The following is a 13,555-nucleotide window of genomic DNA, read 5'->3' on the forward strand; positions in this document are numbered from 1 at the left end:
GACAGCTTAACAATTAGTTTTGCCTTTGCGCTAAAGATTTTCAGCTGTTTGATTTCACCAATAGACATGTTCTTGATTCATGTACAATATTTAATGAAATATTTAATACTAAATACAAATACTCGATTTGTGTTATTCTATTTCATAAAGCAAACACGAATCATCATTATAATTGCAATCGGTGGCTAATGTTGTGATCAAATCCACACAAATTTACAATAGCGGCAGCGTGCGCTGCTCCCTTGCCAGCATTCGTGTTCTCACCACCGCCGCCAAATCCACAAACCGCAAGTGAAAAGAGAGCAAGATTGTGGATATGCAATCCTCCCCTACTCCACCTCTCTCCTCTTCCTCCTCGGCTGCCTGTCTCAGAAAGCCCATACACCGCCGGTGCTGCTGCTGCCGCCGCCGTCTCCTGGTAACCACCCTCCGAGACCCGTCTCCCTGTCATCTAGCTAAATAGAAATCATTTTGCATTACATTGAAATACACTCATATTGTGTTTCATGGAGGGAGGAAGAGAGATGCAGTAGTTTAAGTGGAGGGAAAAGCAAAGAACTGAAATATATTATATGATTTTTTTTGCACTGTATTGAATATTGTTTACTTGGATTGTAACGAAAGAAAAAAAAAAGTCCACTTGTTTGTTTGTGATAATTATATGCTTAAGTTTCAATTTTCTACATTTTCACACAATTTACATGGAAATTAAATACAGAAATGGGATGAAATTTAAGTCCTACTACCTAGTGCCTTCAATGTGTCCCCAGGGTGTAACACAGTTGGGGGCGCATGGTTTCGTGGCCGAAAGGTCCAGGGTTCGATCCTCGGGGTGTCATTGTCTGGGATTAGCGTCTCGGCTATGTGCTTTCAGCTGTATACCTGCATTTACCTCCCTCCATATCCGTGGGACCGGCTCTAGGGGGGCCGCTGATGTGGCGGTTCTACATTTTTTTTTAAATGTAAAGAGAAACTTTATTTCTTTTTCCCTCTTATTGTTGGGATCGTTGACCGGCTAGAAGAGAAGTTGAATAGTCATGCATAAAATCAAAACAAACGAACCTTTCTCGGACTTAAAAGAACACTTGCATAAACAATAAATAAAAAAAATTGAAATATAGAGACTCAGAGAATTTTACTTGATTACAACCAGAGAGGTTGTTAATCCAAGGAAATGATGCACACTAATTTCTCCTTTAGGCGGAGAAGTCTTTTTATAGCAATGAAAGCTCAAAAAGGAAGAAGCTAAACAAAACAGAAAAGCTCACAAGTGTTGTATCAAGAATTGCTTGTTGTTTCTAGCTTCTGGCACCAAAGCTGTTTTTATAGCCTTGGTCGAGTTGTCTGGAAAGTTCCAGGCACCTGGAGGGGGATAAAACTTTATCCCCTTCGCAACGGATCGTGGTCAAACGCGATCCGGATAGAATTCAATTCCGGATGCTTGGAGTCTAGGCGCCCGGAAGTGGAAAGTCAACCATGTTGACTTTTTCAGTCCGGCCCTTCCGCTCCGGCTCTGCTTCAGCTTCGCACGCTTGAGTGATTTCGGCCATCCGGAATAGGGTTCACCCGAACTCAACTTCCGGCCTTCTCCTCAAGCAAGCTTCCGCTCCGGCTTCTCGTACCTCGGAATCATCGCATGCTTCCTTCTCGTCCGCTAGCGTACTCTTCCGCAGCTTCGTCCCTCGGGCGCATTGAGTCCGTCGGCTCTCTCCCGTGCCGACCTTCTCGCTAGCTGCGTCTTTTACTCCCTGAGCAATCTTCCGCTCCAGCTTCTCGTCCCTCAGAAACATCGCACGTTCCCTTTTCGTCCACCGGTGTACTCTTCCGCAACACCTTGTCCCTCAGACGCACCGAGCTCATCAGCTCTCTCTCGTGCCGTACTTCTCGCTAGTTGCGTCTTTTGCTCGACTTCCTGTGCTCCTAAGTTCCTGCACATTTAGACACAGGGTTAAACACAACAGGACCTAACCTAACTTAGTTGATCACATCAAAACCACATTGGGATTCCAACAATCTCTCCCTTTTTGATGTGAGCAACCCAAGTTAAGTTAGGGTAAACAAACATAAAGTACTATAAGGTAAAAATAATAAATTTTGCAATAATGTACAAAAAAACATAAAAAATCTTAAAGCTACCTCCCCTAGACTTAATATTCCCTTCTCCCTTTTGATCACATAAAAAATGGGGTATCATAAAATCTATGGGTAACTTTTATAAAACTCTGATTTTCAAATAATTTTGAAAATTTTATCAAGATTGAAAATTCTAAAAATTATTTTGATATTAAAAAAATTTATAATAATTTTAGAAACTTTAAGTGTTGCAAAAAAAAATTTCTAAATAAGAAAATTTTAAACAGAAAATTTTTCTAAGTTTAAAGATAAATTTTTTTTTGCAACATATAAAATAAATTTTGATAAAGAAAAATTTATAAAATAACTTAAAACTTTAAGTTAAAAAAAAATGAGAAATTTTTCTAAGTTAAACAAATTTGTAGAGAAAAATTTGAGAATTTTTCAAAAAAAATTGAGTAACTATTTAAAGCATTATCTAATTTTAATTTTAATGCTCTATCAATTAGTCAATTAAATATTTTATTTCAATATTTGGCATCCAGGCTGTGGCGAGGCACTAGGCCTTTTTGGTTATTGGATCATCAATTACTTCTAGACAAAGTCTTTTAAAGAAATTCAAACGTTTAATTTTCTCGCTGAAAGCACTAAGTCTAATTCAACTTTAATTAAGACAAGTCTTTGGAACTCAATATAGGTTCCTTCCAACAGAGTTAACTAGAAATTTGTTAGGTAAACTTTTCCTTGACAATTTTAAAATTTTCCCTTTGTGATATTTAAATTTCCAATGCAGTTCTTCATAATTTCTAAAATTCGAAGTAAAGAATTTTGAACATGTATGATTTTTCAAATTTTCTACTTCTATTTTCAAATTGTCATTTTCTAGCTTTAATTTATCAAAATCTTCTAATGGACAAGATTTTGCTAGAATTAATTTTAGCTCTATATTTTTTTTTCTAATTTGCAACAATATGTAGTTAGTAATTTAACAAATTTAAATAACTTGTCAGGTGAGAGAGATCAAACCTGACTCGCCTTGTCGATCTTGTTGTTCATAGCTCCCCCTGAACTGCTACTTTCTTCTTATGTAGCTCCTCCTTCATCAATGCTCTCGATGCTCATTTCAAACGAGCTTTCTTCGTGTTCGTCTTCTGGTAGGTACTCGGCTATTAGAGTTGTTTCGACGATTTCCTCGATTTCAGATTCTTTTGATGACTTGGTGTCTATCGAGGAGTTGGATTCGACTTCTTTTGGTTCTTCATGAAACTTCAAGAACTTTTCCCAAAGTTCTTTTGTACTCTGGTAGTCGCCGATTTTATCGAGATCTTCAACCGGTAGTATGCTTAAAAGATGAAATTCAGCCTTAACATTTGACGTAAAATCGTTATGCTACTTTTTGGTCTAGAGGCGTTTTTCGATTTCTTCTTCGTTCGTATTCTTTGACGCTTCATAACCATATTTCATTATTAATAAAATATTAAAATATGTTTTAAGAAATACCTCCATTCGTCGCTTCCAAAATGCGAACTCCCCCTCGAACATTGGTGGGTAAATGTTAGCTGTGACCATCTCGTTGCTTCAGTCGGTGGTTATTCCTTCTGAGTCGTTCTGACTCTGATACCACTTGTTGGGACCGTTGGCCGGCTAGAACGGGGGTTGAATAGCCCTGCACAAAATCAAAACAAACGAACCTTTTTCGGACTTAAAAGAACACTTGCATAAACAATAAATAAAAGAAACTGAAAGATGACTCAGAGAGTTGTACTTGGTTACAACCAGGGAGGTTCTTAATCCAAGGAAATGATGCGCACTAATTTCTCCTTAAGGCGGAGAAGTCTCTTTACAACAATAAAAGCACAGAAAGGAAGAAGTTAAACAAAACAGAAAAACTCACAAGTGTTGTATTAAGAATTGCTTGTTGTTTCTAGCTTCTGGGACCAAGGCTGTATTTATAGCCTTGGTCGGGCCGCCTGGAAGGGTTCCAGGCACCTGGAGGGGGATAAAACTTTATCCCCTTCACAAAGGATCGCGGTCAAATGCGATCCAGATAGAATTCAATTCCGAACGCCCGGAGTCTAGGCGCCCAGAACTGGAAAGTCAACCACGTTGACTTTTTCAGTCTGGGCCTTCCGCTCCAGCTCCGCTTCGGCTTCGCACGCTTGGGTGATTTTGGTCATCTGGAATAAGGCTCACCCAAACCCAACTTCCGACCTTCTCCTCAAGCAACTTCTGCTCCGGCTTCTCGTAGCTCGGAATCGTCGCATGCTTCCTTCTCGTCCGCCAGCGTACTCTTCCGCAGCTTCGTCCCTTGGACGTAGTGAGCTCATCGGCTCTCTCCCGTGCCTATCTTCTCGCTAGCTGCGTCTTTTGCTCCCCGAGTAATCTTCCGCTCCAGCGTCTCGTCTCTCATAAACATCGCACGTTCCCTTCTCGTCCACCGGTGTACTCTTCCGCAACACCTCGTCCCTCTGACACACCGAGCTCGTTGGTTCTCTCCTATATCGTCCTTCTCGCTAGTTGTGTCTTTTGCTCAACTTCTTGTGCTCCTAAATTCCTGTACACTTAAACACAGGGTTAAACACAACAAGACTTAACCTAACTTAGTTGATCACATCAAAACTACCTTAGGATTCGAACCCTTACTTTCGTCCAAATGAGTGATAGACTGTTTCACTAAATGCTAGTTTAGTTAAAAATTGCCTATTAATTGTAAGATAGGCGAACTTCCCCATAAGTCTTCGATAGCAATAACACTCCTCAAAATCATCATACATTCTGACCACAGCTTTTGATTCAGTATAACTACAATATTTTGCCTTTATGTAAATCATTTTCTTCCAAAAATATTAATGCAAATCTTTTGGTGATTGGATCTAAAAGCATATGCGCTAGGAAAATAATGTGGCTTTTCCGGATCTTTATAACAATTTGGTTTTGACAGGATTTTTTAACTTCTACTAACCTTGTTAAGTTTTCAGGAGATTCAGTTATCCACTTACAATGGACCTGAAGAAGTTTGAGTTTTCATGTGAAAACAGAGGGATTTGTTGTTGCACTGCTCACTTGGACCTCAAGAACTTTCAACCTGCGCTCTAAGATATCAAGCTTCTTGCTCAAAGCAGCCAATTTACTCTTTGTTGTAGCCTCTGCAAACACAATAGACGTATGTGGAGATAACAAATACTGCAGTTTCCAGTCTAGTTTATGACAGCTTTCCGACATATGTAAGCATATGAGTGTTTGGTAATGTAATTATAATTCCTATAAATTTCTATGGAACTAGGGGTGGCAATTCGGTTCGGATTCGGATTGACGGGTTCGGGTTGGCAGGTTGGTGAGTTGGCAAATGACAATCTGAACCCGATCTGATTATTAATTCGGGTCAAACTATTCAACCTGAACTTGATTTGTTTATTTGCACTCGACCCGAACCCGACCCGTTTGACACGGTTGATCTGTTTGACCCGGTTGATCTGTTTGACCCGTTTGACCCGAACATGACATGAATTCATTAAAGAAATTTTTGTATATTAAATTAAAAAATTAAAAAAAACATTTATCTACACAAATTGAAAATCCATATAATAAATGATAAGTCATAGCAACATTGCAATCAATAGCATATCTCTATCTTTAGGATTTTTAACTTTTTTAAATTTGTAATTTTAGTTTAAATTTATAATATTTATAAACGGGTTCGCGAGTTGTAATTGAGTCATTTCAGGTTGACCCGAACCAGACCTATTTATTAATTGGGTCAATTGGGTCGACCCGATTTCAACCCAAACCCGAAATTACCCAACCCTAACCTGATTTTTTCGTATTCGATTCGGGTCATGTTTTCGTGTCGGGTCAAAAATTGCCACCCTTATATGGAACAACTATTTCAATGTTTGGTTGCAATTCGTAATACCAATTACCATGAAATCATGATTCTCAAATTAGTTTTTCCTTACTCTACCACACAAAAAGTCATTTCTCATATATTTCTTGCTTATTCCAATAGGCTAAGGCTAGTTAGGTCATTCAGGTCGGATAGATTGGTTGGGCTAGCGTTGAGCCAGACCATATAGGAATGTTTCACATTGTGAAAAGTATTGCTAGACTATTCTGTATAACGATCTTACAACAATCCTACAAACTAGATACAAGAATAGGTATTGTATGTCTATTACGTTCCATAATCAAACTAAGAAATATCTATTATTATTCTATTCCTTGCCTATTTTATTCCTTAGGAATAATGTTATCTGTATAGATTGATTTGAGTGTTAATCGGGTTCATAAATACTAACTTGCATCGAGACACGAATTTAGTAATAGGAGAATACAGAGAAGAAAAAACTAAACTTTAAAGGTCATGGCATTATGAATAAACCGAAGACTAAGCATCAGGGATCAAATAATGGAAAATCTGAAAAGATTTCGCTCTGTAGCCTAGTGATCTGCATTACTCACTGCGACAAAAGAACTATGGAAATATTAGGCTGGAAAAGAAGAACATAATTGTTTAGGAATGTACTGAAAAGTTTACCAGTGAAATCATTGCTAGATAAGAACTCCAATAAATATTATTGCACTCTATTAAAAGTGATTTTGTATAATTGAAGTTGAGGCATGCGCTAAGACAACTAAAGAAGTAAAAATAACAACACAATTCTTATGTTAGGACATCCTGTGCAGTGTGTACACTAATATCATGGTAGGAAATAGATTGTGTATAGCAACTTCTAATCATAACATGAATCACTGTAGCAATACTTTACATTTTAGGATCAGGGCAACTTAGAAGAAGCAACCTTTCCTGTATTTGATTATTGTTTTTGTGAATATTTGTCTAGATGTCGTAACATATTGTGAAAAAAAAATAGCTAACTTGAGCAATGATGAGATTCTTTTGTGAGCTTGAGTTGGAAGAAGCCTAAGTTTGACTTCAGAGTCTAGCTCAGAATGAATCCTTGGATATGCACATCGGACTGGAGCCGCCAATGGTTAATGGCACACTTGATCATAATTGAAGCAGTGAAAATAGGCTAAAATATGCATAAAAAATCTCAGATGCACACAATAATTCTCGATACGTAAAGTTTGGAGGTTAATAGGCGACTTTTGTCTTTAAACCTTCAACAAGGTCTAACAGCTTGGATTTTTTGCACTCTACTCTTGAACAGCAAACGAAGACTCAAAATCTACATCCCCTACAAAGCATTAGTTGTCAGGCGGTACTGAACATTCTAGGAAAGGACACGATTGACCATGCCCTAGATGAATTGAATAAGGCATTTCTAACTGTTCCAACAACAAGATCTGAGAAATCATTGTTCCAACAGAAACCTGGCGCTTTTAGAGGGGAGATAGACTTCGCTTACATCCAGTTTGACAATGAAAAGCCCCAAACCATTTGACAGCATCCCCAGCCGATTCAGATCCCTAGTCTCTCCGATTAGTTTGGATTAAACCGAGAAGAATACGCACCGAATTGCAGGAGGAAATCGAAGCGTTGGCCATGAATTCGCGGTTCTCCCAGTCGGCCTAGACGGCGACCCCTACGTTCATAGCATTGGTGATTCCCCCGGCCCCCGCCATCCGTCGTCGAGCAAGCAGAGAAGGCGTTTGCTGTTTTGTTAGGGTCCCGGTGTCAAATATGCTTAAGCTCCTCTTCCTTTTATAGTCGAAGGAAGGAAGAAGCAAGATAGAGGTCCTGTGTAACTCACCCCACCTGTCACATGCTCACTCAGGATGTTTTCTTTTATAGTCGAAGGAAGGAAGAAGCAAGATAGAGGTCCTGTGTAACTCACCCCATCTGTCACATGCTCACTCAGGATGTTTTCTTTTATAGTCGAAGGAAGGAAGAAGCAAGATAGAGGAGATAGAGCTCCTGTGCAATTCACCCCACCTGTTCAGAATGCTGTGATTTATCTCCCTCGTGATGATCTTAAGTCGGCTACGGTGAGAGCTAGCGATTTCACCTTTTTGCCACAAGATAGAGGATTAATTAATTAAATTATCTTCCAGTTTTCCCCGTTTTAATATACTTATCAATAAAGTTACCCAGCAGTAATTTATTTCACTGAATCTCTGAGCTGCTTCTTTCTAACAAGAGAGAGCTTAAATTCTAATCACGGGTTCTTTAAAGATTCAAAACCCCAGATAAAAAACACAAAATAGCAGCACAACTTGATTCATTCCGCCTCTGCATCGCTCTGTCTCGTATTTGTATAATCTTATGTTACATCGTGTTACATATGCACAAAGTTGGATAAACGTCAAACACTCTTCGGTAGAAGGGAACTTCAACTATAGAAGATGCTAACAAGTCGTCCCAGGATGAGCTTAACAATTCAGATGAGATCAGCAACATTCATTGGCATTTCATCAATCTGTGTGCTGTAGTACTGTTCGATATCCCTCAGGATTCGGATGTCGTCCTTCCTCACAAAGTTTATGGCCACACCCTGCGTTCACATGATTGGCAAGATCACATTAAGCAAAGATTGAGAAGAACTAGGGCTGTAAATGAACCGAGTCGGTGTTCAAACTTATTTGATAAGATAATCAAACCGAGCCAAGCTTAAAATGAATCAAGCTTTTGAAATGATTGTTCAAGGTTGGCTTGGTTTATTTTTTATGAGCTTGTTTAAAACTTGGCTTGAGTTTGATTCGTTTAAATATTATCGAGCTCTCAATTCAAGCTTGACTTGAGCTTAATTTGAGCTTGGTTTGAATTTGATTCTAGCTTGGTTAGTTTTGATGTTATCAAGCTCTCAATTCAAGATTGTTTGATTGTTTGAAAGTTTTAATTATTCGATTAATTATTGAACTTGATAATTTAAACTTATTTATTTATTTTATTTTATTATTTATTTAACATATTAAAAAGAACTTTATTAATGAATATGATTCGCGAACATTATTCATGAACGTTGTTCACGAACGTTAATGAGCTGAACATATATATGTTCAAACTTATTTGTTTAATTTAACGAATTGTTCAAGTTTGTTTATTTAATTAATCTTGTGTATATTGAACAAATATAAATAATCTCTTACTAAGCCGAACACCGAACTTGTTCACGAACGCTTAATTCATTTACAGCCCTAAGAAGAACTATGAAAAGGTAAGGAACGGTGAAGAAACTTACCTTGCGCCCAAAGCGTCCAGAACGACCAATCCGATGTATGTAGAGTTCTCGATTGTTTGGAAGGTCATAGTTTATCACCAACGACACCTGAGAGAACCACAAAGCCATTGCATATAAAAATATATTAACTGAGAAAGATCATGAATTTTCCTGAAAAAGCTCTCTTGCATATGCAATGAGCAATGAATAATAGGAATATTTCAATCAAACTTTTTTAGTGAAAAGGCTTACCTGCTGGACATCGATCCCCCTAGCCCATACGTCGGTAGTGATCAATACACGAGTTGCCCCTGACCTAAATTCTGCCATGATTGCATCTCGCTCTTTTTGCGGCATGTCACCATGCATAGATGATACTGTGAAGTTGTTAGAGCGCATTTTTTCAGTCAACCAGTCAACCTGCCAGAGTAACATGCTAAATTAATCTGGTTTCAGAGTAAATTACGCAAAGCATAAAAAAAAACATGAGAAGTCAAACAAAACAAGGCTTAATATAAAACAATTAATATAATAGGCCGCCATAGAAAACAATTCATATTCCAATGTTAAAGGGAAAAAGAAAAACATAACCATGCTATCCAAGAAATTGAGAACCAATTTTGTGAAGCTCATTTATAAATAGAGATGAAAAAATATTGTAGGTAAATCTATTCAGATGGAAGCACTCATTGGGTGACCATAGAGTCTAGGGAAGAAGGCTAGGGCTGGGATCACCCTTCCTCTATTTTGCTTTCATCCACTAGATAAAGTGCTTAGAATAACATGAGAAATTTCAGCAAAAGAGAAGGATAACAGAAAGATGCACCAGACGAAGTCTGAATGGTGCTGTGGTCTTGCAGCACAAACAATTTCCACATCTACTTTCAGAATCAGTATCATAATTCTAAGCCTAACAGGGTTTTATACTGACCTTTCTTTTTGTATTGCAGAAAATAACAGCTTGAGTAATGGTGAGAGTGTCATAGAGATCACATAATGTATCAAACTTCCATTCCTCTTTCTCCACAGCCACGAAAAATTGTTTGATACCCTGAAACAAAATATATGTTAACGACAACAAAAGGTAAACTTACACTTTAATGAAACTTAAATACCTCCAATGTCAATTCATCACGCTTGACAAGGATTCTTATTGGATCAGTCATGAATTTGTTGGTTATCTCCAGGATTTCATGAGGTAGTGTAGCAGATATCAGAGCAACCTACAAAGCAATTCACAAGATTAGATGTTGCATAAATTCTAGGATTTACACAAACAAGGACACAAATAAACCAAGGAGATAATGATTAAGATCTGAAATGAAGTATTTTCCAAACATTAAAACTGAAGGAGAGTTTCACCACCAAAAGCCTCAATTCCTTCATTCTTAAATTATCTTTTTTAGATTGTCAATCATAAAAACCTACAAATGTGCATATAGAGATGGTGAAGCCATTAAAATTGTCTTCATTAACTACAACCAGAAATTTTTACCGTGAGAAATTTGCAAACTAGGCAAAGATACAATGAGCACAGATTGCCATGGTTTTATTAAGGATGAAGTATAACAAAAGCAGGGTCACAAATACAAACAAGGTGGATCAAGTACATGAATAAAAGGAATGTGTGGAATTTTGTAAACCTCAGACACAAAATCTATATAAAATGCCTCATACAGCTAGATAGTTGCATAAGCAAGAAATTGTTTTTTTTTCTTCTCTTTATTGGAATACCAATATATATGCATGTATATATTTATTGAAAGTGTTAGATGTGAAAAGAGAATAGATGGGACCGAAGATGAAAGTTCAAAACAAAATAAAAAACTAAAGATCAAGATGATCATTCCATAAACTGTTGGTTTCAAGTTATAAGTAGCAAACATCTTGTTTACTAACTCTCAATCATCTTTGGCATCACAAATCGTGCACTGTATGCATATGAACATGGAATAGGAATAAAAGCTAGCAAAAAAATATTCCAAAGTAAGAAAATAAGCCTCAAATCAGTATTTTTGGATCATAATAATTTATAATTTGATGTTATAAAAACTAAATAAGTTGAGAACATATTTAATACAAACAAAGCATGAATACCAACGACTTACCTAAAACATACATTTGTTTTAAAAAACAGACTAGCAGGTTGCATATGCAGATACCTAAACTTATGCTACAAGTACTGCATCACAAATAGCATATACAGTACCCCCATATGTGTCCATATGTGGATGGCTTGAATATTCTCAGTTTCTCACATCACATGAGAGAATATACAGTGCATGCAGCCAAAGGTCTACAGACTGACTGCATACACCACATTTGACCTGTAAATGTGACCATTCTAAAAAACTGAAATTATCGTCCATTAATTAAACAATTATTACTTGCCTAGGTCTCTTCTCAAATATAAGGACTTCGATCATGTTCATCCCCCTCAAAGGATTAGCTCGTGATTGTGACACAATTTTAGGCTAAGTTTTCAGTGTGGTAATTAGTAAGTATTAATTTATACACTCAATTAGCAATTACTCAACTATGTGCACATCATTGTTATTATTATGACGCATTATACATTATTGATTGCTATGCAATAGTTCAGATTCATATCACTTGCATATGTTCTTTAAAACGTTGGACATGTGTGGGTGGCCATTATCAAACAATAGACATAATGCTGGTATACTATTTTCAGAGTCCAGATTTTTCTGAAGATTCTGATATATGACTCAAACCTGAAGTTCAGGAGGCAGGTATCTGTACACATCATAAATCTGATCCTTAAAGCCCCTACTCAGCATCTCATCAGCTTCATCCTATTCAAATATCAAAGAATTAGGTAAAAAGTACAACTGCATAGAGCTCAAACAAGTATAACAATTAAAAAGGATCAACATACAAGAATAAGAATTTTAATAGCTCTTGTGCGCATCGTCCTCCTTTTGATCATGTCACAAACTCTACCAGGCGTCCCCGAAACCACATGAACACCATACTCTAGCTTTCTAATATCTTCACCTATGCTCTTTCCACCAACACATGCATGCGCTTGCACATTTATGTATTCACCAATGGCCAATATCACCTTCTCGGTCTGGGAAGCAAGTTCTCTTGTAGGTGACAAAATAAGTGCCTGCACTCTAAAATTGAAATACATGAATTTAACCACAAACTCTAATCAAGTAAGCATATATATGGAAATCTGAAAACGGTTCCTTGGTATTACACAATCTAAAAGTAAGTTACAACTAAATTTTAGCTATCGTCATGTATGATTCCCACAATTTGTAGTTAGCTAGCTGCTCTATGTGTTTGACAGTGCATGACCAGAACACAATAATTTCAATAAGCAAAGATGATTGCAAGCGTTTTAGGTAATAAGGAGTCTTTGATGGGATCCATCACTCAAAACGCAGGTAGGCCATGCTAAATAGGGGTAGTACTCATGCAAAAGATTACTTTTTGGAACAAAAAAAAGGAGCCATTTTTTTGGACCTAGCCATAGTTTAGCTGAATGGATGGCAAACTCAATGATATTTAACAAGTTGATATTGTGATGTCTCGACGGACCTAGAAAAACTCATTTGCAGACGTCATTGGTTAACCCACAAGCTCTGTGGTGCAAAAACCTAAACAGCCTCCTACAATGCAATAGATAAGTCCAAAGTGTGGAAGACAAAAAAAGAATAGCATACTCTCTATTGGTAGTATCAACCATCTGGCAGACGGACAGGGCGATCATGGAGGATTTCCCGGTACCGGATTGAGCCTGGGCGATGACGTCGCGGCCATTGAAAATGGGAATCACAGCTCTCTGCTGGATGGCGGAGGGCTTCTCGAAACCATAGGCGTAGATACCACGGAGGAGGTCATCGCGGATACCCATCTGGTCGAAGCTGGTGATGGCCTCGACCCCAGGGCTGGTCTCGAAGACCAGGTTCTCGTCGTCTATGTTGCGCCCCGGAGGCTGCCGGCCGCGTGGGGGCGCTGCGCTGGTGGCCATGTCGACGAGATGCTAAAGGAGATCGAGGAGGCGGGAAGGAGCAAGTGGAAGGCAAGAAACAAACCCTAGGTTTCGTAAAATACTGGAAGAGCGGTGGAGAACATCAATTTATAGACGTGAGGCGAGGAGAGGCTGTTCGTTGACAATCCTAATTTGTCGGAGAAAACGGAACGGGGGTTTAGTTTTTATTGCAATTATGCACAAAGGTCCTCTAAATTTCGATTTTCGTGTAGTTTTAAAGTAATGTTAACCATGCCAATCAGAGTTTGAATCCTACTAAACGAATACTCTATATTATTTTTTAAAATGTGCCTAGGGCTGTGAGATCCCTTTATCACAGTATTAGTTACGGTGTATT

General features: G+C 37.9%; 2 protein-coding genes across 6 annotated transcripts; both read right to left on the minus strand.

Annotated features, from left to right (window-relative positions):
* Positions 1 to 109: 109 nt before the first annotated feature.
* Positions 110 to 7,854, minus strand: LOC121975408. 5 transcript variants are annotated; one of them, XR_006110323.1, is made up of 3 exons: positions 7,549 to 7,854; positions 3,574 to 3,739; positions 110 to 455 (listed from the first exon to the last, which is right to left on the minus strand). XR_006110323.1 is itself a non-coding variant. In XM_042527038.1 (3 exons), exons 2-3 carry the CDS (start codon positions 3,640 to 3,642, stop codon positions 167 to 169), a joined length of 354 nt encoding a protein of 117 aa, XP_042382972.1. In that variant the 5' UTR covers positions 3,643 to 3,739; positions 7,549 to 7,853; the 3' UTR covers positions 110 to 166. The 5 variants fall into 5 exon arrangements, 2 of the variants coding, with proteins under 2 accessions (XP_042382972.1, XP_042382973.1); XM_042527038.1 differs by having other exon boundaries at positions 110 to 451; positions 7,549 to 7,853; XR_006110322.1 differs by lacking the exon at positions 3,574 to 3,739 and having other exon boundaries at positions 110 to 444.
* Positions 7,855 to 8,226: 372 nt separating this feature from the next.
* Positions 8,227 to 13,296, minus strand: LOC121975410 (eukaryotic initiation factor 4A-III homolog B-like). Its single transcript, XM_042527040.1, has 8 exons — positions 12,890 to 13,296; positions 12,094 to 12,334; positions 11,930 to 12,010; positions 10,310 to 10,417; positions 10,126 to 10,245; positions 9,447 to 9,614; positions 9,216 to 9,302; positions 8,227 to 8,528 (listed from the first exon to the last, which is right to left on the minus strand). The coding sequence occupies exons 1-8, from the start codon at positions 13,195 to 13,197 to the stop codon at positions 8,415 to 8,417; spliced, it is 1,227 nt and encodes a 408-aa protein (XP_042382974.1). The 5' UTR covers positions 13,198 to 13,296; the 3' UTR covers positions 8,227 to 8,414.
* Between the last annotated feature and the right edge of the window lie 259 nt (positions 13,297 to 13,555).

The sequence above is a fragment of the Zingiber officinale genome, chromosome 4B (genome assembly GCF_018446385.1).
Source record: "Zingiber officinale cultivar Zhangliang chromosome 4B, Zo_v1.1, whole genome shotgun sequence".
Lineage (NCBI taxonomy): Eukaryota > Viridiplantae > Streptophyta > Magnoliopsida > Zingiberales > Zingiberaceae > Zingiber > Zingiber officinale.